Here is a 23,023-nt window from a genome sequence, read left to right as displayed (position 1 = left end):
TCGATGATAACTCATCGTATTCATTTTTCAAATACCTACATCATAATTGTATTATTTTATATACGACGTATAGCTACATAAATCATTCATATCGTGTTTATTGTGATAATTTATTTAGAAAATACCCGAATGTTTTTTCTTCTCAATACATTAATCAGATTATGTACAGAAGTGTTACTATTATTGCCAAATTTTCGTGTATAAAATTGTAAAAAAAAAAAAACAAATATCCTACTGTAAATTTCTTGTTATTAATTTTAAGGAAAAACCCGCGTAATTTTTAAGAAAAAATTAAACTTTATCGTAACGTGGTAAATTAGGATTTTAAAAAAGTGAAAAAAATTACAAATAATGGCGCGAAACGTGGCAAAAATTTCTACTTTGAAGAAGAAATTCCTCGTCACGTTTCAGAGCTAAAATTAAAAATATTTTTCGACTACATGAAAACTAGTCCATGATTTTTTTTTTTTGAATGAGAGCTGAAACGCGTACAAATCTGTACTGATATTACGTATGCGTGGTTTTAGTTTCTCGGACTTTTTTTTCTACCATTGTGATACTGTAATCGTTAAGTTTGTGTCATAAGCGTGTTATTCGAATAAATTAATTATTTTTTATTACATAAAGACAATGTTGAATTATTTTTTGAGTAACCTGTATCTTTTCAGGCATCAGAAAGTAGACAAGTTGGGTAAAATGAAAATTATTCGTTAGACCAAGTTTTCGAGCCTGATTTCTCGTACATTAATTGAATCAACTTTGAGAACATCTCGGTCAAAATTCCTTCAAATTCGATGTTGATTTGCTAAATTTGAAAGGATCAGCTTCCATTATTTTCAAATTCCTCACTTTGAGAATAAGACGAGTCAAAATAATCTGAAATGAAATATTATACCTTCACTTCAACTCTTATCTTCACGAAGTTGAGCTCGCTACGAAAAAAGTACACTTTTCAACGTCTTCGATTCGAATTCAGCAATCTTCAAGACTGAAAAATTGATTAAAATCCAGGTATGAATACATGAGGTTGACACCATGAAAGCTGAGTACTTCTACACCAATTCCTCCATGCCCATTGAGGTGACTCCGACACAGCAAGTTGATTCCCCGAGTTGATTGGTTGGGTTTGTTGATAAAAATCCGAGCAAAACCAAATAGGTATTTTTTACAGTCAAACTTACACATGATAATTGAAAAAAAAAAGGTGATGATATATAATTACGTTATGGATAATAAAATAAAGATGATGATGGATGAAATGAATGAAAAAAAAAAAAAAAAAAAAAAAAGATGAAAATGATGAAAAAAACACTTGAAATTGAAACAATTTTATTAGAAAATTATAATACTTAAATCTATCTCCTTTTCCTGCCACTTCCACGTTTACTAGATTTATTACTTTTTTCCGATTTCGGTTTCTTGAAAGAAGAATGAGCTTTCTTTTTGGATTTCGTTTTCTTATCTCCTTTATTTTTTTTACTATTTATCGCGTCGTTGACTGTGCTCGTGTTTGGTTGTGGTTGTCTAATAAAACGAGACAATTGATGAAATATTTTCTCCAACAAAACAACTTAGAAAAAAATGGGCATCGCTTAAAAGCGTGACGAAGGATTAAAAGACACTAATGCAGAATCTACCCAGTACCAAAAACATTATATACTGGACAAAGAAGCAAAATGGAAAGGGGTAATTGACCCCCTTGAATGTTTGGCGAATTACGATGCCATAAACAAAACAAAATTAGATATTTACCTCGCACGTTTCTGTAATTGTTCGTTAATCGCTTTTTGAGAAGCTTTTTCTTCAGCTGGAGTCTGCGTTGAAATGAAAAAATACACAGAAGTCAACATTACAGTACGATAAATAAAGAAAATAAAGATAAATCATGTTCGAAGGAGTCAAATCTTCGAGAAAATAGATAAATTGCATATTTAAAATACGTACCTTGTAGGGTGTTTTCTTTTTGTTACCGATCTTCTTCTTTTTGCTAACTTTTTCACCAGGTAAGTTGGGTTGGAATTCTCCGAGCGAAGCTGTAGCAGTTCTGGCAACGGAAGCAGCTACTTGAAGCTATGAATAAAAAACCGACGTTACCCACAGAGTAAATTTCAACATTATTCAAACCCATAATAATCAATTTATTTTACTTGTGATGGTTGCATTCTTCCTTCCAAAGGAGGTACACCAACTTCGGGAACTTTGACTTTTCTAGCAGCGGCGATATTACGTAATCGTTGATATTCGTTCTTAGCGATGTTTTCCTTCTTGACTTTCTTCTTCTCGGCGAACATGTCAGTCTTGGGGTCGACATTTTTAGGTACTTCTATCAACCATTCCTTCTCTTTCTCAGCGGCAGCTTTCTTGTAACCGTAAGTTGGAACCCATTTCTACGCAAAGAATATTAATCGATAGTAGTTGAACACAAATCGAAGAAAAATCACGATGAAATGACCAACTAACTTGTAAAATATCGTCCCAGGTCACTCGGGGTTTCTTGGTTTTCTTGATACCCTTTTCTTTAGCGTATCTTTGCCATTTAGTTAACGGTTTAGGGACTGGTATTGGTTTTTCTCTAGGTAACTCGTACGTTGCTCCGGAACATTTGATGAACGTCAAACCATCTTTAGATTCCTTCGGGAAAGCGGATAACTTATTGACTAAATATTGCACACATTCTCTGGCGTATTTTTGCAAGTATTCATCTTGGTTGTCGCTGTAATGTGTAAATAAAGTCGTTAGAAGTCGTGCAAATCGATTAATTAATACGATAGATGAAGAAACTTACTGTAATTCTTTGTAATTCAGTTCGTTAGTATCAGCAACCGTAAGGTCTTCGGCGAAGAAATCGGGTTCTATTAGTTTCTTGACTTCGATACTTTTCACAGCCTGGCATTTATCTTCTTCGATACCTTGTAAAATACTATTAACTACTTCCATTTTAGAGATTTAATTCACCTCGAACGATTAATAAAGGATTAATTAACGCAATGCATCGCAATTCGCAATTTTTTCACACGAAAAAAAAATAAAAACTGTCACGTGTAGGAAAAGCACAGAATCACAGAAAAACACAGAACGGAATCGAGAATTTGGAACAAATTTTTTTGGCTTTTTGATGAAGCCAGCATCAATTTCGAGTAAAATAAACAAAAAAGTTTCGTTTCGGTTTCTGTTTCTCGATATCAGCTGTTTTTTTTTTTTTTTTTTTTTGAAATGAATCATCCAGGATTCTGGTTGCATTGCATTGCAACAATTTGCAATTGCAATTTTGAGTGTTTTTGTGATGTAAAAAAGGGATTGTGATTGGAATTGGGATTGATATCTTATCTTGGTAGTAAAAAAAGAAACTTAATTATGAATCAGTGACTAATCTAAAGTTCTAAGCTTTCCATTCATTAGTGAAAAATATCAATACCCGAATGTATTTCCACACTTGCATAATCTTCATTTCCAACTCGACTGGTATGTTCATAACGTAGACCTTCGTTGCAGATTACGCATAAAAATACTACAAAATGTTGTCAAACCACGTCCATGTTACTCTTGAAGTAAGTATTCGATTTAAAATTACGTGTCCTATATTCTGTAAGGCCATATGTTGTATTTAATTCAGTTTGTAGCAATCACATTGAAGAAATTCATTCATTGTCATTCCAAAAGTATTGAATCACTCATTCACAAAGTGATATCTATCTCCGGAAATTCGCTCATCAGCTACGTTTCACTGATTCGAATTGATTTTCACTTTAATACTGAATCTAATCAACATATGTGGGTTTCTGTAGACAAATCTTATTGTGAATCTAATCGTCGTTAGTTCTAATAATAGACTAATACCACCTGAAAGTGTAATCTTTCACTAATTAACTCCTAAGCTGTATGTAATTGAATTTTGTTTTATTTTTAGGTTTAAATGATTACGTTTGCACGTCAACAAGAACCGGAGAGTTCGCTTTCTTCAATGTTAGATATTGTTAATCGCGCAGTATTGCAACGGGATTTCTATATTAATCGATGGGAAAGTGTTTATCGTGTTTCAAACCTCAAAATGTATCCAATATTCGCGTAAATGAATCCTCCAGCGCTTGTAAAAGCAAATCAGATAAATCAAGTACTGTATAATCGTATTCTAGTCCTTGAAATAGATTCAGTTCGTGTCTTAACGTACGAGCTAATCTTTCAGGTAATGGTGTAGCGGCGGGTGACCATCAGCAGCAAAAAGGTAACAGCGTAATGGGCGGTCTGTATCGATGCGTTCATGCCAATCGATCAATTCAGAATGAAATTTCGGACGAGATGATTACCAGCAGCGAAGACGGTATCAAAACCACCTCGATGAAGGCTAAACATTTCTCGCCATTTTTCCAAACCAAACTGCTAAATTCGGGTGATAGTAAATCTAAACGAGTAGAATGCGCTGCCGCTACCGAAAGCAAGATAAACGCTTTATTCGATAAATATCGAGACGGCGACGAAAAAGACATGATTTTAATGGAAGGAGTGGAGAAATTCTGTAACGATTTGAACCTGCAACCGGACGATTTCAAGATACTAATTTTAGCTTGGAAATTTAACGCCGAACAAATGTGTCAATTTACTAGACGAGAGTTCGTCGCTGGCTGCAAAGAGATGAACGTCGATACGTTATCTCATATAAATAATAAACTATGCGAGATTGTTTCGGTATTGAGACAAGATCAGCATCAATTTAAAAACTTGTATAGGTTTACTTTTAAGTTTAGCTTAGATAAAACGGTAGGACAGCGTATTTTACCCATTGATATCGCAATTTGTTTATGGAAACTGGTGTTCACTTTACATAAACCGTCTATTTTAGAAAGATGGTTATCTTTTTTACAAAGCGACGAAGCTCGTATCCGAGGCATACCTCGAGATACGTGGAATATGTTCTTGAATTTCAGCGAAACCGTCACCGATGATCTTTCCACGTACGACGATGCCGAAGCTTGGCCCAGTATTTTTGACGATTTCGTCGAATACGAAAGAGATCGCCTTAATCAAAATGTTATATCGTCCAATCTTCATTCATGTGATAAAAAAATCTCCTATGGTAATACTTAATTGAAAATGAAAAAAAAAAAACGTGCTAAATGTAAGATGCAATCTTATGTGTAATAAAATAATGGTTGTTCGATGTACCTTTTTTTCAACTTTTTATATACAATTTTAATATTAATAATTAGCTAGTACATTTTACCTGTTCTCTGTATTGTTTTTTTTCTCAACGACGTACTTATTTACTTTTTTCTTTTTTTTAAATTTTTTTTTTTTACGATGTCGTGTATATTATTATACTACTGATTTTGTTGTTGTGTAAACATGATATATGAATGAAGCTTGCATCGTTTAATGAGCTTCGTAAAATGCTTCGAGTGATCTGATGATCGTGTGTGAAAAATCGTTCATTTTTTTTATGCGCTTCGAGTGATGATGATGTTATTCGAGTGGAAATAAAACACGAGATGAGCATTATTTTGGTGTTTTTTTTCGTGAATTTCATTGATCCTTCTTGATGATCGTTCCTCATTCCCTCCTCACATATTTCTAGATCAGAAGCATCTATAACAAGGGAACCTCTTGGGGTGTCCGCCTCCGATTTGAACGGGACCGCGATTATTAGAAAGAGCATGCTCTAAAACCCCCAAATCCAAATTTTCAGCTGTCCAAGTTCATTTTTCGATTTTTGGCGAATTTTTGAAAATCCAAAATTGATTTTTTGGTGATTTATGCTTTTTTTTAAGTACGTACTTGATCAGTAAAAATGTTCAAAATAAGTCCTTAAACTGATATTAACCACCCCAAATCCAAATTTCGCCATTTCCAGGCATTCTGGAGCCTCCAGCGCTACTTTTCAATTTCTCCAGAATTTTGAATTTGCTTCCGAAGGCGTGAATATGAAGTTGGGCAGCTAAAAATCGAGTTGTGTGTTATGCTCGACCTGTTTAACGAGTTTATCCACAATTGAACCGATTCTGGAGGGGACACCTCAAGAGTGGTTTTTTGACCAACATTTTTTCAAAATAAAATATTAAAAAATCAAAAATTACCCTTTTGCGAGAAAATTTTTGAAATTTGCGCGAATCGCAGCATTTTGTCATGAACTAACCCCACGAGGGCGAATTTCGCCATTTCCAGCCATTCTGGAGGCTCCAGCGCGATTTTTCAAATTTCTCCAAAATTTTAAATTTGCTCCAGAAGGCGTGAATATGAAGTTGGGCAGCTAAGAATCGAGTTGTGTGGTATACTCGAACTGTTTAACGAATTTATTCACGTTTAAGGTGATTCTGGGCTTTCTGGGGCCTCCCTTTAATTTTTGGATATTTTTATTCTAAAAAAAGCTGATCAAAAACCCACTCTTGAGGTGTCCCCTCCAGAATCGCCTCAAATGTGGATAAACTCGTTAAACAAGTCGAGCATAACACACAACTCGATTTTTAGCTGCCCAAGTTCATATTCACGCCTTCTGGAGCGAATTAAAAATTCTGGAGAAATTGAAAAATCGCACTGGAGGCTCCATAATGGTTGGAAATGGCGAAATTAGCCCTTGTGGGGTTAGATCATGAAAAAATACTGCGATTCGCCCAAATTTCAAAAATTTTCTCGCAAAAGGGGAATTTTTTGATTTTTTTGGATTTTTTATTTGAAAAAAAAACTGGTCAAAAATCCACTCTTGAGGTGTCTCGTCCAGAATCGGCTCAAATGTGAATAAATTCGTTAAACAGTGCGAGTGTACCACACAACTCGATTTTCAGCTGCCCAACTTCGTATTCACGCCTTCTGGAGAAAATTCAAAATTCTGGAGAAATTGAAAAATCGCGCTGGAGGCTCCAGAATGGCTGGAAATGGTGAAATTTGGATTTGGGGGGTTAGTTACGGACAAAATACAGCGATTCGCGTGAATTTCAAAAATTTTCACACAAACGGGAAACTTTTGATTTTTTGGATTTTTTAATTTTGAAAAAAGCTGGTCGAAAAGCCACTTTTGAGGTGTCACTCTCAAAATCGGCTCAAATGTGGATAAACTCGTTAAACAAGTCGAGTGTAATGTACAACTCGATTTTTAGCTGCCCAATTTCATATTCACGCCTTCTGGAGCAAATTCAAAATTCTGGAGAATTTGAAAAATCGCGCTGGTGGCTCCAGAATGGCTGGAAATGGTGAAATTTGGATTTGGGGGGTTAGTTACGGACAAAATACAGCGATTCACGCAAATTTCAAAAATTTCCTCACAAACGGTTATCTTTTGATTTTTTAGATTTTTAAATTTTGAAAAAAGGTGGTCAAAAAAACACCCTTGAGGTGTCACTCCCAAAATCGGCTCAAATGTAGATAAACTCGTTAAACAAGTCGAGTGTAATACACAACTCGATTTTTAGCTGCCCAACTTCATATTCACGCCTTCTGGAGAAAATTCAAAATTCTGGAGAAATTGAAAAATCGCGCTGGAGGCTCCAGAATGGCTGGAAATTGTGAAATTTGGATTTGGGGGGTTAGTATTGCACAGAATACAGCGATTCGCACGAATTTCAAAAATTTCCACTCAAACGGGAAACTTTTGATTTTTTGGATTTTTTAATTTTGAAAAAAGCTGGTCAAAAAGCCACTTTGGAGGTGTCACTCTCGAAATCGGCTCAAATGTGGATAAACTCGGTAAACAGATCTAGTGTAATATACAACTCGATTTTCAGCTGTCGAACTTCAAATTCACGCCTTCTGGGGCAAATTCGGAATTCTGGAGAAATTGAAAAGTAGCGCTGGAGGCTCCAGAATGGCTGGAAATGGTGAAATTTGGATTTGGGGGGGGGGGGTTAATATCAGTTTTAGGACTTATTTCGAACATTTTCACTGATCAAGTGCGTACTCTTTAAAAAAAAAACATAAATCACCAAAAAAATCAATTTTGGATTTTCGAAAATTCGCCAAAAATCGAAAAATGAACTTGGGCAGTTGAAAATTTGGATTTTGGGGTTTTAGAACATGCTCTTTCCAATAATTGCGGTCCCGTTCAAATCGGTGGTGGACACCTCAAGAAGTTCCCTTGTAAGATTTTGGAAATAATTACACTCGAAATAATTTGAAACTGAAACCATCAGAAAAAAAATTGCAACTATAAAAATAATGCATTAATATTTCAACCAAAATTGAAAACATTACAAAACAACATAATACGCGGCACGTAAATCACTAATATTATAAATTTAAACCGTATAACAAGGCTAAAAATGTAATATCATCACAGATAATAAACAGGGAACTATAAATACACGTAACAATAACAATTATGAATTAACCAATAAATAAATAAATAAATACATTCATATAAATCGACAAATTGAGAATACGAAAAAGAATAAAGTAACTCAGAAATTCAACCAGCGATGAATTTCACTACGCCTCTTTCAGCGATTTAAAATTTGATTTCGTGAAGAAAAATTAAATAAATGGCCTAACTAAAGCTTGTTTTCGTTTCCAAAAAGCACGAATTACCATAAAAACGACGTCAATCTGAAAATATTCGTGTAAATCAAATATTCGAGCAGGATTGAGATTTCAAGAATGAAAATTACCGGTGCCAATTCAATCATATCCATCGACTGGATTTGTGTAACGATAATAGGCGTATAATCCGACAACAAAGCTGGCACTAACCAAGACAAAGGGTATTTTTCCATATGGCAGAAACCATTGAGGGATAACACGTTGAACGAATTGCCAGCCACGACTGGCAGGTTTTTGTACAACTGGTTTGACTGGTTTTCGAGGGACTGAGAGCAGTTTCTCCCTGGAAAAATAATTAAAATGTCGATAAAGAGCTCGTGAATAAAACAAATAAAAAAATAAAAATAGAATCAGTGATACCTTTTTTGTTTCCAGGCAATTACTTCTTTATGGATATCACCAGGAGGATATTTGTGGTAAAGTTGAGTAGCTTTTATGAGTAAATCGTCAAAAGGCAGTTCATCAGGGAGCTGGAACAATGATACCGTTAATTAATTCAATACATTTCGATTTAATCACTTATAGGATGATGTATTACTTGAGATAAGACTTGATGAAGACTGGCCATGTCACATTCGGTAGCAAAAACATCGTCTTGTCGATGTATAACGACCATAGGCACCAAATATAAAGGAATCAGCGCTTCAGACGCTAAAAAGTAATCGTATAATCTTCCAACATGTTCGTACTTAGTCAACGTATGACTGTACCATGTCAAAAACCAAGGCAAACAGAACATAGTTCCAACTTCAGCTCTATTTTCACAAAATAAAAAAAAACATCAAGTTGAATTTGAACTGAATCAGTTTTTAGCACATGAAAGTAAATTATTCACCTTTCCAAATAATCGCATAATTCAGGATGAACGTGATTCATCAGAGGAAATATGTATTCGAGAAGTTCCGATGTTTTTTCCATAGTCGGTTCCATGAAATGTTTGAGATGATTGGTGGAAAGTTTCTCCATGATGTGGAATGCTATATTTTCTCCGACCACTAAAAGGAATGTAATTGCTACATCGTGATAACCCTAAAATCATGGTCAGAAAATCATTAATCATTTACGAAAACTGTCAGAGAATTAGTATCATTATCGATGTTATTTACTTGATAATATTGTAATTGAGGGTACTTCATAATGACACGTAATATGAGCCGGACTAATTGATCCTGCATGGCTACTCGACTTTCATAAGGTATCCCTGGAGGAAACCTTTTAATAGAGCGATTAACATCTAGTACGACTTGAGAATATTCTATATGATTTTCATATTCTTCCGGACTCGGAGCTTCGTCGAATTCTTCGGGTTGTAGATCAATCAACAATGGCCAAACTTGTTTACGTATTTCATCTGTACAGAGAAGAAAGAATATAAATAACAGTTCGATAGGTGATGATGATTTTCAAGCTAAAGGTATCGTACCGTTGACGAGTCCACCTTCGGAAAGAGCAAATGATCGAAGTTGATCCAAATATTTCGCATCTCTGGTAGCGGGAGTATTCAACAGGAAATATTTAATCTCGCGAACTTTCTTCTCGTATTTCAAGTTTTCTGCCAATCGAAGAATACAAATTAGATGATTAAAATACTTTATTAGTGAAATATCGTGAAATATTACCTATTGAAATATTCTCGAAAGAATCGCTCGTATCGCCAGATTCGTTGACATCCTTCATTTTTAGACGAGTATCAATCACTTGTGTCAGTTCCACGTATTAGAATTTGTCATCGTTATGGCATCGTTATAATGGAGATTTTCCAGTCAAATGTACATCGGGAAGGAAAACTTATACGTTCGAGTGATAATCTGAAGAAAGGTTCAAAGGTTTTATCAGACTGTTTTCTATTTAAGTTCACTGTTCGGATTTTGTATGGCAGCTTTCGCGATAATAATCTTCACACGTAATGTATCAATATTAGTTCATTAAGCTCGGTATTTGTAAATATTACACACTTCGACGATATTCGAGCGATGTAATAGACCGTTATTGAACGTTATTTGTAATTAATTAATGAAAATTACTCGAATTATTTCAAAAAAATGGAAAATTATCGAAAAATTGCATCAACCATAATCAAAACCAAAACAACGAAAAGTAAACAGCTGATATCCAGAAACCGAAACCGAAACGTATCGTTGTAACTCGAATCGTGATTATTCGGCAATGTTCGACTGTATTCGTTCAACTTGTAATTTTTACGCCTGTTTTTCGGTAACTTGGATACCGGAATTGCCGGCGATGGAAATTTACATCATTTTTAGCAGAAATTATTTAATTCTACGGCCGATGCGCGAAATATCCTCTGAATTGATCCAGCAACTGTTGAATAAGTGAGTATTCGTTATTAATTAGCTCATAATTATCGTAGATATCATCCAATAACAAATTCTGTAACTGCAACAGGTCACCGGTGTTTCAATCTTGCTGAAAATCTGCGAAAGATGTCCTCAGAAGATACATTAATTTACAGCGACATCAAAACCAAGTTAATCCATCAAATTAAAAAAATCCGAGTCGACGCTCTGAACGAATTAGAGAACCGTTTTACGCCAGATATCTCTAAACTTCACTCTACAGAATCCGAAAGTTATCTCAATTTGCTAATAAATGTATTCAAAGACGAGGCTGAAGTCTGCCGAGAAAAGTCTATAAATCTAGTCACCTTATATATCAGCAAACAAGCTATAATCGACGATGAAACAGCCACCTCTATTTTACTAATAGTACATGACAGACTCGGTAAAGAACCGGTTGAAGAGACATCTGAAGAAATTCGCTGTCTGCTTTCAAAGCTGCTAATTTTGCTCATTTCGAAGAATGATAACTTCAGTAGTACTTGTTTGAAGAATATAATAGAGGTGTTAAATAATGGTCTGAATGATTCGTATTCCGAAGTGAAGAAAACAGCGTTCGAGTTGGCTGAAATAGTCGCTAGAAAGTTCCCAAATTGGTTTCCAGAGTACTCGGAGAACGTTTGTAAGAATTTGTTGAAATGTGTGAAGCATAAACATTTTCGAGTTCGTGCTGCTGCTGTCAACTGTCTGCGTAAATTTTTTGATTTTTTCTGATTTATTTTTATCGATTGAATAATGACTTACTGAACTTTCATTTGTGCATTTCAGAGGTAATTGTACAATATTCGGATAAAGAGACGATCCGTCTGGTTTGCAGTTCATTGGGAGAGTGTTCGTTGGATTCGAATGTTCAAGTTCGAACAGCTATTCTGAGAGCTGCTTCGTTTTGGTTACAAGAGCTTCCTGGCAAATATTCTTACGCTTGTTATATATTACCTTTGATCTTAACGTGGTAAGGTTTCAATTGTGAATAGAGTATGATGGTTTTGTGCTGTAAATACTCATCAGTTGAATATTTTAGTCTTCTAGATGAATCAGAAGAATGTCGTAAAGAAGCTAACGATTTATGGGGTAAAATTGGTCTGATGTATGTGAAAGATAACGAAGAAAAATTCAAAGAAAAAATACAGTATTTACCAGAAGAGATATCTCAATTTGAATCGGATTACGGTGGTTAGTTCAGTTTAAATTCATCTTAATCGTCAAATTGTGACAACGAAGGTGTTAATTTTTAATATTTTTCAGTCACTGTGCAGAATTACGGTTGCCATGCTTTAGTTTGTGATCAAATAGCTCGAATTCTTCCGGCCATCATCACCGAACTTGATGACTGGGTAATGAAATATTATAGCGAACGTCTAAACGTAATTTCAAACTGTTCGTTGATGTTTTTTTTTTTAATTTTAGAAAACCGAAGTTAAAATTAAGTCATCGGCGTTGTTGAAGATTGCCATAATTCATATTCGTTCCTCTGTTATTCCGTTTCTCGACACATTGATTCCTGCCCTTTTGAAAAAATCTACAGATGAAGAAGTAGAGGTTTCTAAAAACGTACGCGGAATTTTTCTTTCCATTGTTCATACGTAATCTTCGTCAATTTTATCATTTGTTACTTTGTTTAGATTATTGAAACAGCCGAATGTATCGGTAAAGTCGTCTCTGCTAAAATTTACTGGAAACTGATGGACATACATTTGAAGAATGGCTGCACGTTGAATCATTTAATCATCCTGTCTTCTCTGTTGAAATTCAGCAAAGATCACGAAATCGGTGAAATTATCGAAGAAATCGCTTCGATTTTTGTTCAGCAGCAAATATTTGAGATTCAGGAAGTTAGTTTGATGTGTTTAATGAAACTTGTCCAACTTTCTTGACAACTTGACTTGTAATATTTCATGTTTAGAGCTCAGTTCAACAACGTGTATTGGAAATATTTTCGAAACTGCTGGATTGCTGCGGTGATATGAAACTGAATACCGAAATTTCGTACAATATTCACTTGATTTTATTAACAACGATGTCCGAAGCAGAAGAAGATGCTCAGTTGAAACCTTTAGGTAGTTTTCATTATTTTTCTACGATGATTTTATCGCCTTTTTCTCATCTGAGGAATACTTTTTGCAGAATTAATTCGTATACTTGCCGAAGCGAGCGAATTCCAATCGTTTCATGAATTGAATCGGTACAGTTTGATGAAATTATACGATCAGTTTCTGGAATCGTGTCCTTTATGGCAATCTCACTCTACTGATTTTAAATTATTCGCGGTTACGTTGAGTCGATTTAATGGTGAGAACTTTAGAAGTATGATCTGATCATGAACTTTGTTAAGAAGTTGACGCTAAAAAATAAATGTTAATTTTTTAGACGACGTTTTTGAAATTGTACCGGAGAAATTGGTTCAAATTCTTGAGATAATACTGCAGCCTTCGTTCGATAAAGAAGTCAGCTTTAAAGTGCTTTTAAATATTGGCAAGTTGATTGAAAACGGAACTCTGAATATGAACAAGAGTATAAATTTAATCGAGAAATTTCTCTTAGGTGAGTAATTATTATTTTGTAACTTTATTTGAACTTCAACGTAGATATAGGTATTGTGAACTAACTGGCTAAATATGGTAAACATTCTAGGTTCGATAAAACCTCTTTTAGTATGGAGAAGTGGTAAAATCATCGAAGTGATCAGAAACGCTGCGTTGACCATTTTCAATTTATACTTGGATCGTGTCGTTGTTGCAAATTTATCTGTAATTTACGAGGTAGGCAAATCAATTGTTTGATTGTTTAAATTTTTTATCGATAACATTACGTAATATTTGATTTTGTTTGTACAGTTTATTCCGTTATTGATTGGTTTATCCGAAGACAGCTACGAAGAAACTAGAATCGTCGCTTTATATAGCTTTGTTTCGACTAGTCGACATTTACAGCCGGAGCCATCCAGTCTAAATTTCTTTATGAAAATTCTAACAGGTAATTTGGGTGAAATTTTCCGTAGAAAACTGACCCGTTGAAACAAAAGGAGATCATTTACACGATGTACCTAACTACCTACCTACGTTAAATAGTCAATACCTCTAACGATGTGTATTGTAATTTTTTGTCAATAACCTTCGAATATTCGCATAACCATGACAGAGTCCTGATTAACGGTTCAGTCGGGCGATGACTTCGAGCTTTTGTTTATAAATATCTGTGACCGCGAATTGTGACTTGTGAATTTTTATACGATGTTTGAGTATGTTTTTGATGTTTTTACAGCGGCCATTCAGAGATTGGAAGATACCTGTAATCGAGTCAGAATAACGGCGAGTGAAAAAATCGCCGAAATGATGGCTTATGCTCCGGTCGTCGAGAATATTAGTAATATCGCTGGCGATGTTTCGACGAGTTTGAAAGTGTTTGAGTTATTGTTTATTATGTCGTGCGATGGGAATGCTCAAATACGGAGCAAAGTTCGAGGTAAATATTGCTGAAATTAGGGCGCTGTCAAATTTTAAATTTACGCCTTTTCCCACGATTTATGTGACCTTGGCCTATGAAAATTGAGTTGAGATTTTACGAGAAATTCAAAATATTTCTACCAAAATGTATTTTGAGCATTTTTGAAGAATTTTGAGCCCAGAATTGGGTTATGATTTTTGAGATTTTGAAAAAAGTGTTATGTAACTGATCAAAATGATTTAAAGTTTTGTGAGAAATTTGGTACGTTTGGACGAAAATTTCGTCGAAAATGTGTTTTGAGCATTTTTGAAGAATTCGAGCCCAAATTTGAACATTTTTGAGAAGTTTTAAGCCCAAAATTCAGGTAACAATTTTTTAAATTCTTGAAAAATGTGTCACGTGACGTATCAAAATAGGATAAAATTTCATGAAAAATTTGATACGTCTTGGCGAAAATGTGTTTTGAGCATTTTTGAAGAATTTGAGCACAAAATTAAAATATATTGATTTTTCAAGAGTATTCAAAAAATATCATGCGACAAATCAAAATGGGGTTAAATTTCACGGAAAATTCAAATATTGAGCTCAGAATTGGGTTGTGACTCTTCGGATTTTTGAAAAATTTGTCCATTTTGATGATTAAAATTTCGTGAAGAATTGAAAATGTCTCAGCGAAAATTTATTGCGAGCATTTTTGAAGAATTTGAGCCAAAAATTGGGGTCATGATTTTTGACATTTTTGAAAAAATGTCATGCGAGCAATCAAGATGGGTTCAAATTTCATGAGAAATCCAAATATTCCAATGAAAATGTATTTATTGAGCCTTTGAAGAATTTTGAGCCCAAAAATTGGGTCATGATTTTTGAAATAGTTGAAAAAATGTCATGCGAGCAATGAAGATTTATTTATGAGAAATCCAAATATTCCTATGAAAATATATTTTGAGCATTTTTGAAGAATTTGAAGCCCAAAATTTGGTCATGCTGTTCGAAAATTTCGAAAAATGAGTCTTCTGACCTATCAAAATAGGTTAAAATTTCACGAAAAATTTAAATATTTCGATAAAAATGTATTTTGAGCATTTTTGAAGAATTTTGAGAATAAAATTGGGTCATGATTTTAGGGAAAATGTCACATGACTCGTCAAAATGAGTTAAAATTTCGCGAGGGATTGAAATTTGTCTGCTAAAAGGTGTTTTGAGCACTTTTGATGAATTTGAGTCTCAAATTTGAGTCATAATTTTCGAAACTTTTGAAAAGTCATCATAAAATTTATCAAAATGGGTTAAAATTTTTACATAAAAATCAAAAATTTATTTCAAAACATTTATGGAGCAATTTTGCAGAATTTTGAGCTCGGAATTGGTCATGGTTTTAGAGGTTTTTGAAGGGTGCGCATACCTACTGGTTCGCAGGTTTGCAACTTGTGAACATACGAATACTACCATACCTTGTTCGCAGGTTTGTAACTTGCGAACCTGCGAACCAGTCACGAAGCGTTCGCATGTTTGCAAACTGGCGAGCGCAAATTTTCACGAGTCCAAAGTACGATAATGCGAACACAGCAACAGTGTAATTTTAAGTTCGCAAGTTACGAACCTGAGAACAAGGCATGGTAGTATTCGTAGATTCGCAAGTTGCAAACCTGCGAACCAGTATATGAAGCGCTCGCAGATTTGCAAATTGGCGAGTGAAAATTTTTACTAGTACCAAAGTACGATAATGCGAACACAGCAACGGTGTAATTTCAGGTTCGCAAGCTATGAACCTGCGAACAAGGTAAGGTAGTATTCGTAGGTTCGCAAGTTGCGAACCTGCGAACCAAGTATATGAAGCGTTTGCAGGTTCGCAAATTGGCACCAAGTTACGCAGTAAAAATTTTTACTGGCCAATTTGCGAACTTGCAAACGCTTCATATACTGGTTCGCAGTTTTGCAACTTGTGAACATACGAATACTACCATACCTTGTTCGCAGGTTCGTAACTTGCAAACCTGCGAACCAATTACGAAGCATTCGCATGTTTGCAAATTGGTGAGCGCAAATTTTCACAAGTCCAAAGTACGATAATGCGAACACAGCAACAGTGTAATTTTAAGTTCGCAAGTTACGAACCTGAGAACAAGGCATGGTAGTATTCGTAGATTCGCAAGTTGCAAACCTGCGAACCAGTATATGAAGCGCTCGCAGATTTGCAAATTGGCGAGTGAAAATTTTTACTAGTACCAAAGTACGATAATGCGAACACAGCAACGGTGTAATTTCAAGTTCGCAAGCTATGAACCTGCGAACAAGGTAAGGTAGTATTCGTAGGTTCGCAAGTTGCGAACCTGCGAACCAAGTATATGAAGCGTTTGCAGGTTCGCAAATTGGCACCAAGTTACGCAGTAAAAATTTTTACTGGCCAATTTGCGAACTTGCAAACGCTTCATATACTGGTTCGCAGTTTTGCAACTTGTGAACATACGAATACTACCATACCTTGTTCGCAGGTTCGTAACTTGCAAACCTGCGAACCAATTACGAAGCATTCGCATGTTTGCAAATTGGTGAGCGCAAATTTTCACAAGTCCAAAGTACGATAATGCGAACACAGCAACAGTGTAATTTTAAGTTCGCAAGTTACGAACCTGAGAACAAGGCATGGTAGTATTCGTAGATTCGCAAGTTGCAAGCCTGCGAACCAGTATATGAAGCGCTCGCAGATTTGCAAATTGGCGAATGAAAATTTTTACTAGTACCAAAGTACGATAATGCGAACACAGCAACGGTGTAATTTCAAGTTCGCAAGCTACGAACCTGCGAACATGGTATGGTAGTATTCGTAGGTTCGCAAGTTGCGAACCTGCGAACCAAGTATATGAAGCGTTTGCAGGTTCGCAAATTGGCACCAAGTTACGCAGTAAAAATTTTTACTGGCCAATTTGCGAACTTGCAAACGCTTCATATACTGGTTCGCAGTTTTGCAACTTGTGAACATACGAATACTACCATACCTTGTTCGCAGGTTCGTAACTTGCAAACCTGCGAACCAATTACGAAGCGTTCGCATGTTTGCAAATCGGCGAGCGCAAATTTTCACAAGTCCAAAGTACGATAATGCGAACACAGCAACAGTGTAATTTTAAGTTCGCAAGTTACGAACCTGAGAACAAAGCATGGTAGTATTCGTAGGTTCGCAAGTTGCAAACCTGCGAACCAATGAAGCGCTCACAGGTTTGCAAATTGGCAAGTAAAAATTGTTGCAAGTCCAAAAAATTTTTACAAGTCCAAGTTACGAACATGCGAGCACAGCAACAGTAATTTCAAGTTCGCAAGTTGCGAACCTGCGAACCTGGTTACTTTTCTCAAAATTCTCATTTTATTATTTTTACTGTGATTTCAGTAAAGGGGAGGTTTCTCAAAAAGCTCCGGAGGGGTCTGGGGGTCCAAAACTTTCCACGCGTAAGTCTCTCGATGGTACCCCATGCGATGGGTCATTCAAAAAGAAATTCCAGTATTTGATCTGATTGGAATATTTTTAGCATCTCTTGAAAATTTCATAAGTCAGAAACTTGGTGACCAGAACGAATTGAACCAATTTTGAGCTGAAAATTCATCAAAACTGCTCTAAAAAAGATTCCATGTATTCGGGGAGCCCGGTTAAGGATCTACTGCACCCCCTCCCCCCGGACGATCCTCCGGGACAACTTTTTTCTTAAAGGGGTACTTCTAAGGAACATTTCTAGCCCTTGTCCTCACCAAAAAAGGGGCCCTACTTACAAAATGACGGCCATTGTGATTGACAGGTCAGCCGAAATTGCCGATTTTGCGTTCCAACATGAGATTTGCTCGAGATCGAAAGATCAGGCAAAAATTTATCACCTGTCAAAATTTCAAGCGCTAAAGTGCGTTTTTCGATTTTTGGTGAATTTTCAAAAATCAAATTCAGGCCAAAAATGACGGGAAAAAATCAAAATTTTACCAAATTGACCAAGAAAGCTGAAATTTGGGATATACCCTATTTTCGACACGCCAAATCGATTGGAAACTGTTTCAAACCGTTTTGAGCAGTTTTGGAGCCTCCAGCAGATTTTTAGAACTCGAAATTCTCACAAAATTTCATAAAATAGAGTTGGATAACCTAAATTTACTCTGCAAACTAATTTCAATACGCTACGAAGTCGACTGCTGGTGGATTTCAAGTCGTTTTGGAGTCTCCAGCGATTTTTTGAAAATTACTGGAGCCTCCAGCAAATTTTTGAAACTTTAAATTTCCCCAAAATTTCATCAAACGGAGATCGAAAGTCGAAATTCATTCTGCAAACTAATTTCAATACGCTACGAAGTCGACTGCTGGTGGATTTCTAGTAATTTTGGAGCCTCCAGTAGTTTTTTTAAAAATTCCTAGAGCCTGCAGTAGATTTTGAAGCTTGAAATTTCCACATAATTTCATCAAAATGGAGTTCGAAAGCCAAATCCACTCTGCCAACTAATTTCAATACGCAATGAAGTCGAATAAAGGCAGTTTCAATCCATTTCGGAGCCTCCAGCGGTTTTTTAGAAACTTTTGTATTTCAAAAAATGCTTCAAAATGTGTCAGAATTAACTTCAGAACGTCTTTCCAACGCCATTTGATAAAAATTCAGATTACAAAACTTTACTGGAGGCTCCAGTAATTTTCAAAAAGTCTCTGGAGGCTCTAAAATGACTTAAACTCACCACCGGTCACATTACTAGCGTGTTTATGTTGGAGTGCAGCATGAATTTCGGATTTCCAAAACCATTTGATAAAATTACGTGGAAGTTTCAAGTTTCAAAAATCTGTTGTAGCCTCCAGCGACTTTTTGAAAATTCTTGAAGCCTCCACTAGATTTTCGAAACAGAATTTCGTCAAATACAGTTGGAAAGCCCGAATTCATTCTGTAAACTAATTTCAATACGCTATGAAGTCGACTGCAGGTGGATTTCAAGTCGCGTTTTGCAACCTCCAGCAACTTTTTGGAAATTACTGGAGCCTCAAGCAGATTTTTAAAGCTTGAAATGCTGACAAAATTTTATCAAAATGGAGTTCGAAAGCCGAATTGACTCTGCCAACTAATTTCAATGCGCTATGAAGTCGAATGCAGGCAGTTTCAATCCATTTTGGAGCCTCCAGCGGTCCAGCGGTTTTTTAGAAACTTCTGTTTTTCAAAAAATGCCTCAAAATGTGTCGGAATCAACTTCAGAAAGTCTTTCCAAAGTCATTTGATGAAAATTTCAAGTTTCAAAAATCTACTAGAGGCTTCAGTAATTTTCAAAAAGTCGCTGGAGGCTCCAAAATGACTTGAACCAACCTGAAGTCGTCTTCAGAGGGTGTTAAAATTGGAGTGTAGTTTAAATTTCAGCTTTCCATCTACATTTGATGAGATTTTGTAAAAATGTAAAGTTTGAAAAATCTGCTGGAGGCTCCAGTAATTTTCAAAAAATCGCTGGAGGCTCCTAAACGACTTGAACCAACTTGAAGTCGTCTTCAGAGGGTGTTAAAATTGGAGTGCAGAGTAAATTTCAGCTTGCCATCTCCATTTGATGAGATTTTGTAAAAATGTAAAGTTTAAAAAATCTGCTGGAGGCTCCAGTAATTTTCAAAAAATCGCTGGAGGTTCCTAAACGACTTGAAATCCCTCTGCAGTTGACTTCGTAGCGTATTGATATTGGTTTGCAGAATAAATTTCAGGTTTCCAACTCCATTTTGATGAAATTTTGTGGAAATTTCGAGTTTCAAAAATTTACTGGAGGCTCCAAAACTACTTGAAATCCACCTGCTGTCGACTTCATAGCGTATTGGAATTAGCTTACAAAATGAAATTTGGCTTTATATCCTTTGATGACGTTTTGTGGAAATTTCAAGTTTCAAAATTCTACTGGAGGCTCCAGAATGACTTAAACCCACCAGCAGTCGACTCAATAACGTGTTGAAATTGATGTTCAGGGTAAATTTCGGCTTTCCAACTCTGTTTGGTAAAATTTTATGAAAATGTCAAACATTGAATATCTGCTGGAGTCTCCGGTAATTTCCAAAAAGTTATTTCAAGTTGTAATACGACTTGAAATCTATCTGCAGTCGACTTCAAAGCGAATTAAAATGTGTTTACAGAGTAAATTTTAGTTATTCAACAGCATTTGATTAAATTTCGATGGAAATTTCCAGTTTCAAAAATCTACTAGAGGTTTCAAAAATTTTCAAGAAGTCGCTGGAGGACCCCAAATGACTAAAACCCACCAGCAGTCGACTCAATAACGTGTTGAAATTCAAGTGTATAGGGTAAATATCGGTTTCCCAACTCTGTTTGGTAAAATTTTATGGAAATTTCAAGCCTTGAAAATCTGCTGGAGTCTCCAAAATGACTCGAACTCACCAGCAGTCGACTTAATTGCGTACCTAAGTTGGAGTGCAACGTGAATTTCGGATTTCCAATTTCGTTTGATTAAAATTTTGTGGAAATTTCAAGTTTCAAAAATCTACTGGAGGCTTCAAAAATTTTCAAAAAGTTGTAGGACTCCTCAGAATGACTTAAACCCACAAGCAGTCATCTTGATAGGGTGCTTAAGTTGAGTTGCAGCGTTAATTTCGGATTTCCAACTTCATTTGATGAAATTTTGTGGAAATTTCCAGTTCCAAAAATCTGCTGGAGGCTCCAGAACTGCTCAAAACGGTTTGAAATAGTTTCCAATCGATTTGGCATGTCGAAAATAGGGCATATCCCAAATTTCAGCTTTCTTGGTCAATTTGGTAAAATTTTGATTTTTTCCCTCATTTTTGGCCTGAATTTGATTTTTAAAAATTCACCAAAAATCGAAAAACGCACTTTAGCACTTGAAATTTTGACAGGTGATAGACTTTTGCCAGACCTTTCGATCTACCCTTGTACGGTTTGAAAAATTTGATGCAAGTCCTATGCTGGAACGCAAAATCTGCGATTCCGGCTGATCTGTCAATCAAAATGGCCGCCATTTTGTAAGTAGGGCCACTTTTTTTGTAGTACAAAGGCTATAAATGTTCCTTGGGACTCAACCTTTAAGAAAAAAGTTGTCCCGGAGGATCGACGGGGGGGGGGAGGGGTGCAGTATATAGATCCTTGAGCGGGCTCCCCGAATAATACAAATATTTGATTTTTTATCCAAGTTTTAACCCATTTTGGTATGCTGCATGATAATTTTTTTCAAAAAATCCAAGAATCATGACCAAATTTTGGCCTTAAATTCTTCAAAAATGCTCAAAACCACATTTTCGCCAAACATTTGAATTTTTTGCAAACTTTTAACCCATTTTGATAGGTCATGTAACACATTTTTCAAAAACCTCAAAGTCATATGGCCCAATTTCGGGATCAGAATTCTTCGGAGAAGCTCAAAGTACGAAATTCCATTAACCCATCTTGATTGTTTGCATGATATTTTCTCAAAAATCCCAAAAAATTTTCGAAAATCATGACCCCAATTTTGAGCCCAAAATTCTTCAAAAATGCTCAAAAATATACATTTTCATGGGAATATTTGAATTTCTCATGAAATTTTAACCCATTTTGATAGGTCGCAGGATCACTTTTAAATAATTGTATAATTCATTTTTTTTCGTAATTGGAGGGGAGGGGGGGGGGTATTTTTGGGCCGAAATGAATTGAGCCAAATTTCATTCTTAGAGCACTTTCTGTCAGTTCAAATTGTAGACTAAAAGTATCAAAACCCTAATCTTATTTTTCGTCTCACTATCCCCACTCGAAACGTCTCTCAAAAACCAAAGTCTCTTCCTACCAAACCACACATGTTCCTCGATCATTTTCCTGCCAGCTTTTCTCACACGAGAACTTGACGACGACTCCCTACATAGGTTTTCTTTCCTATCTTATTATCGTACCTACTACTTTATCAACGAAGGTCGTCAAAGTGAAAAATTCTACTTACCTATCTGGAAACTCTCGAATGAATTTTCGCAATATCGTATATATAGCATCTTATTAATATTATAATTTCAGGTTACCTAGATTTTCTCACCAGTCCAAATACTGAATCCTCCATTCGTGTAATTATTATTTTGTTTTTTTTCAGACGTATTAAAACAACCGTCAATGTGGAATTTCCTGAAACAATTGTATCCTCGAGAAAGCCTGAATAAGTTAATTAGTAAATGTCACGATGAAGAATTAGCTTCTATTTTGAAATCGTCTCTAATCATATGAACACGAACATTGAACATAAACCGATGGAAGTTTTTCTACCAGAGACGTAACGTAATCGTTCATCGCAAGTATGATCAAACTTTGAGCAAGTTTTTACAATACTGAAAAAATTGAAATACCTATCGGTAAACGAGGTTATTGAATGTTGGATAAAAAGAAAAACAAACTCGTCATCGTGGCTCATGAGCCGGTATTTATAATATTCAATTACAAACTCTCATAACGCTGCTGTGAGAAGTTGTCGACGTTGTTCTGCACAGTAATGTCTGTTATGGAAGAAGAAATTGCAGTAATTATTGTATTACGTACACATTGTCGTATGTAATTTGTACGTTGTACGTTCTCCTCTTGCACCGGCGGTGACGCGGTAACCCTGCCATATGAGACACTAAGACTAAGTCTAAGTTTCCGACAAGCGCCAATTAAAGCAATAAAAATATATTTTAATGATTTGTTTTGGTTGCCGTTTCCTCGATCGTTGTTTTTTCGACGACGTAATGTTTC

At 35.6% G+C, this 23,023-nt stretch overlaps 4 protein-coding genes across 5 annotated transcripts; 2 read left to right on the top strand and 2 right to left on the bottom strand.

The window, feature by feature from the left end:
* Window positions 1-1,312: 1,312 nt before the first annotated feature.
* LOC135837127 (ribosome biogenesis regulatory protein homolog) lies at window positions 1,313-3,037 on the bottom strand. The gene is made up of 6 exons (XM_065352304.1): window positions 2,786-3,037; window positions 2,461-2,713; window positions 2,148-2,387; window positions 1,945-2,070; window positions 1,753-1,814; window positions 1,313-1,524 (listed from the first exon to the last, which is right to left on the bottom strand). The coding sequence occupies exons 1-6, from the start codon at window positions 2,935-2,937 to the stop codon at window positions 1,356-1,358; spliced, it is 1,002 nt and encodes a 333-aa protein (XP_065208376.1). The 5' UTR covers window positions 2,938-3,037; the 3' UTR covers window positions 1,313-1,355.
* Window positions 3,038-3,241: 204 nt separating this feature from the next.
* Window positions 3,242-5,493, top strand: SCCRO3 (defective in cullin neddylation 1 domain containing SCCRO3). Its single transcript, XM_065352316.1, has 3 exons — window positions 3,242-3,548; window positions 3,908-4,111; window positions 4,184-5,493. Exons 2-3 carry the CDS (start codon window positions 4,015-4,017, stop codon window positions 5,080-5,082), a joined length of 996 nt encoding a protein of 331 aa, XP_065208388.1. The 5' UTR covers window positions 3,242-3,548; window positions 3,908-4,014; the 3' UTR covers window positions 5,083-5,493.
* A 2,636-nt stretch (window positions 5,494-8,129) lies between these two features.
* Window positions 8,130-10,561, bottom strand: LOC135837115 (TBC1 domain family member 20). Of its 2 annotated transcripts, XM_065352291.1 has the most exons (8): window positions 10,140-10,561; window positions 9,944-10,072; window positions 9,627-9,871; window positions 9,356-9,549; window positions 9,059-9,275; window positions 8,881-8,990; window positions 8,589-8,803; window positions 8,130-8,526 (listed from the first exon to the last, which is right to left on the bottom strand). In XM_065352291.1, the coding sequence occupies exons 1-7, from the start codon at window positions 10,195-10,197 to the stop codon at window positions 8,599-8,601; spliced, it is 1,158 nt and encodes a 385-aa protein (XP_065208363.1). In that variant the 5' UTR covers window positions 10,198-10,561; the 3' UTR covers window positions 8,130-8,526; window positions 8,589-8,598. The 2 variants fall into 2 exon arrangements, with proteins under 2 accessions (XP_065208363.1, XP_065208354.1); XM_065352282.1 differs by having other exon boundaries at window positions 8,130-8,803; window positions 10,140-10,560.
* A 125-nt stretch (window positions 10,562-10,686) lies between these two features.
* Dnaaf5 (Dynein axonemal assembly factor 5) lies at window positions 10,687-22,976 on the top strand. Its single transcript, XM_065352239.1, has 14 exons — window positions 10,687-10,853; window positions 10,927-11,568; window positions 11,646-11,829; window positions 11,899-12,050; window positions 12,123-12,211; window positions 12,285-12,428; window positions 12,500-12,709; window positions 12,781-12,934; window positions 13,002-13,166; window positions 13,245-13,418; window positions 13,509-13,636; window positions 13,712-13,850; window positions 14,139-14,339; window positions 22,389-22,976. Exons 2-14 carry the CDS (start codon window positions 10,965-10,967, stop codon window positions 22,517-22,519), a joined length of 2,475 nt encoding a protein of 824 aa, XP_065208311.1. The 5' UTR covers window positions 10,687-10,853; window positions 10,927-10,964; the 3' UTR covers window positions 22,520-22,976.
* Window positions 22,977-23,023: the final 47 nt, after the last annotated feature.

This window comes from Planococcus citri, chromosome 1, assembly GCF_950023065.1.
Source record: "Planococcus citri chromosome 1, ihPlaCitr1.1, whole genome shotgun sequence".
Taxonomy (NCBI): domain Eukaryota; kingdom Metazoa; phylum Arthropoda; class Insecta; order Hemiptera; family Pseudococcidae; genus Planococcus; species Planococcus citri.
The sequence above is the reverse complement of the archived record's forward strand: the minus strand, read 5'-3'. Positions and strand labels throughout refer to the sequence as shown.